General features: G+C 43.7%; 1 protein-coding gene across 2 annotated transcripts in view; it reads right to left on the bottom strand.

Moving 5' to 3' along the window:
- Positions 1-851: 851 nt before the first annotated feature.
- Positions 852-1,714, bottom strand: part of LOC118754297 (trypsin-1-like) — a 5,671-nt gene continuing 4,808 nt past the window's right edge. For both annotated transcript variants that reach the window (XM_036489175.1, XM_036489176.1), the window contains exons 2-3: positions 1,526-1,560; positions 852-1,465 (exon numbers count right to left, since the gene is read on the bottom strand). In XM_036489175.1, the coding sequence (XP_036345068.1) occupies positions 910-1,465; positions 1,526-1,560 (591 nt within the window). In that variant the 3' untranslated portion in view covers positions 852-909. The remainder of the gene's footprint in view (positions 1,466-1,525; positions 1,561-1,714) is intronic.

Below are 1,714 nucleotides of genomic sequence, written 5' to 3'. Positions count from 1 at the left end.
AATTATAGGTACTAGGGTGTTGGCCAGCATCTCAATATCTTCGTTCTCTAGCACCTTATCTGCACGTTCCCTCTCATCAGCTCTCAACGCCCAATAACGGCATGGCACGTGCCTTTATAGGCAGCATCTTTGCTTTCAGCTTGGCATGCCTCATCCAAATCCAATAACTTCCACGGCAGTGGTACTCTAACTGTCCGCCCGATACTGTTTGATGTCAGAAGGTTCGATTGTTTCCGGTTCACTCGTGCCCAGAAATCTGGATTGCGTTGTATGAGGAGAATCTATCACATACCTATTTTTTATTTACTACAACAGAGATCGATGTAAACTAGAATGTGTAATCTCACTCTACGAGATTGTAAGGTTGTGGGAATTTCGCAGCTGGAATAAAGCCTACCTCCACAAGAGTTTGTGGCTTTAATTTCAATCAAACAAGACGGCCATATAATTTTTGAGATTTTGTAAAATCGTGCAGTTTCCAATTTGGCAATGGTAGAACTAGCAGAAGCCACCGAATGCAAAAATGGCCCAAACAGCCAAAAAGGTACCGACTAAGGATTCTATACTTGTGATTTCATATTCTAGGAACCCGGCATCATAGTTGTGATTCCCCAAACAAATAGGGTGGGTACCAGATATTCACATATGCAAATTACTTTTGAGACTTCCTTGTACTATGCGTCGATCTTGGACTTCTACCAAAACGTCTCTATCAAAATGAATTTCGGTTATTTTCGAAGATGTAAGATGCTCGATTTATAAAGAAAAAACGGAATTTCAATGCAAAGAGTACTGCAATCTCAATACATGCTCGATTCTATCGACTCGTTTTTAAAATCATCAAGGTCACACTTATTTTCGTCTTATTTAATTCATTTTTACAACAATTTACAATTTCATAAACGTACGCTAAACCCCACTATGCTGCCGCAACCACTCGCGCGCATACTGCACACGCGAGTACACACCGGGGTATTCCGGTCTGGCACAACCATAACCCCACGACACCACACCCACCAGCACACCATCTTTGTTGGTCAGCGGACCACCCGAGTTGCGTTGGCAAGCGTCTTTGCCACCTTCGAGGTATCCAGCGCAAATCATACGCTCTGTAACGCCACCAAATTGTTTGTACTTCTCGGAACAGAGATCCTGATTGAAGATCGGCACCTCAGCCTGCCGCAACCATTGCCGTGATTCGCTCTCATTCTGCGTATTACCCCAGCCGGTCACATAGCAAATATCGCCATCCATGAATTCGTCACTCGCTCCCGGCAACTTGACCGACTTTTTATTCTCTGAGAATTGGATCTCCTTATCGAGACGCAGCAAAGAGAAATCGTAATCCACATTGGAGTAATTGAACTTTTCATGCTGTACAATTTCGTTGACGCGCAGCAATTGTCCGCCGCTAGAAGCTTCCGAAGAACCGATGCGTACCTTTAGTTTTTCGGCGGTTTTTCCGCTGAAAGAGATGGAGATTAAAGTAGATAAGGATGAGATGCATAAAAACTAAGGAACTTACGCAGTACAATGAGCGGCCGTTAGTACCCAGCGAGGCTAAGCGGAAAGAAAGAGAAGAGTTTACTAAGGCAATGAAGTAAGTTAGGTATGAGGGTGCCTTTATAGAGACAACCTCGAAAGTATCCATATATTTCATATATTACGAGACCACGCCTTAGATTTACCAAGCCTGGTCGCCGTAATCTTCGGG

Source organism: Rhagoletis pomonella, unplaced genomic scaffold (assembly GCF_013731165.1).
Source record: "Rhagoletis pomonella isolate Grant_MI unplaced genomic scaffold, Rhpom_1.0 Rhpom_scaffold_03655, whole genome shotgun sequence".
Lineage (NCBI taxonomy): Eukaryota > Metazoa > Arthropoda > Insecta > Diptera > Tephritidae > Rhagoletis > Rhagoletis pomonella.
Note: the sequence above shows the minus strand (reverse complement) of the source record. Positions and strands in the feature narration are given on the sequence as shown.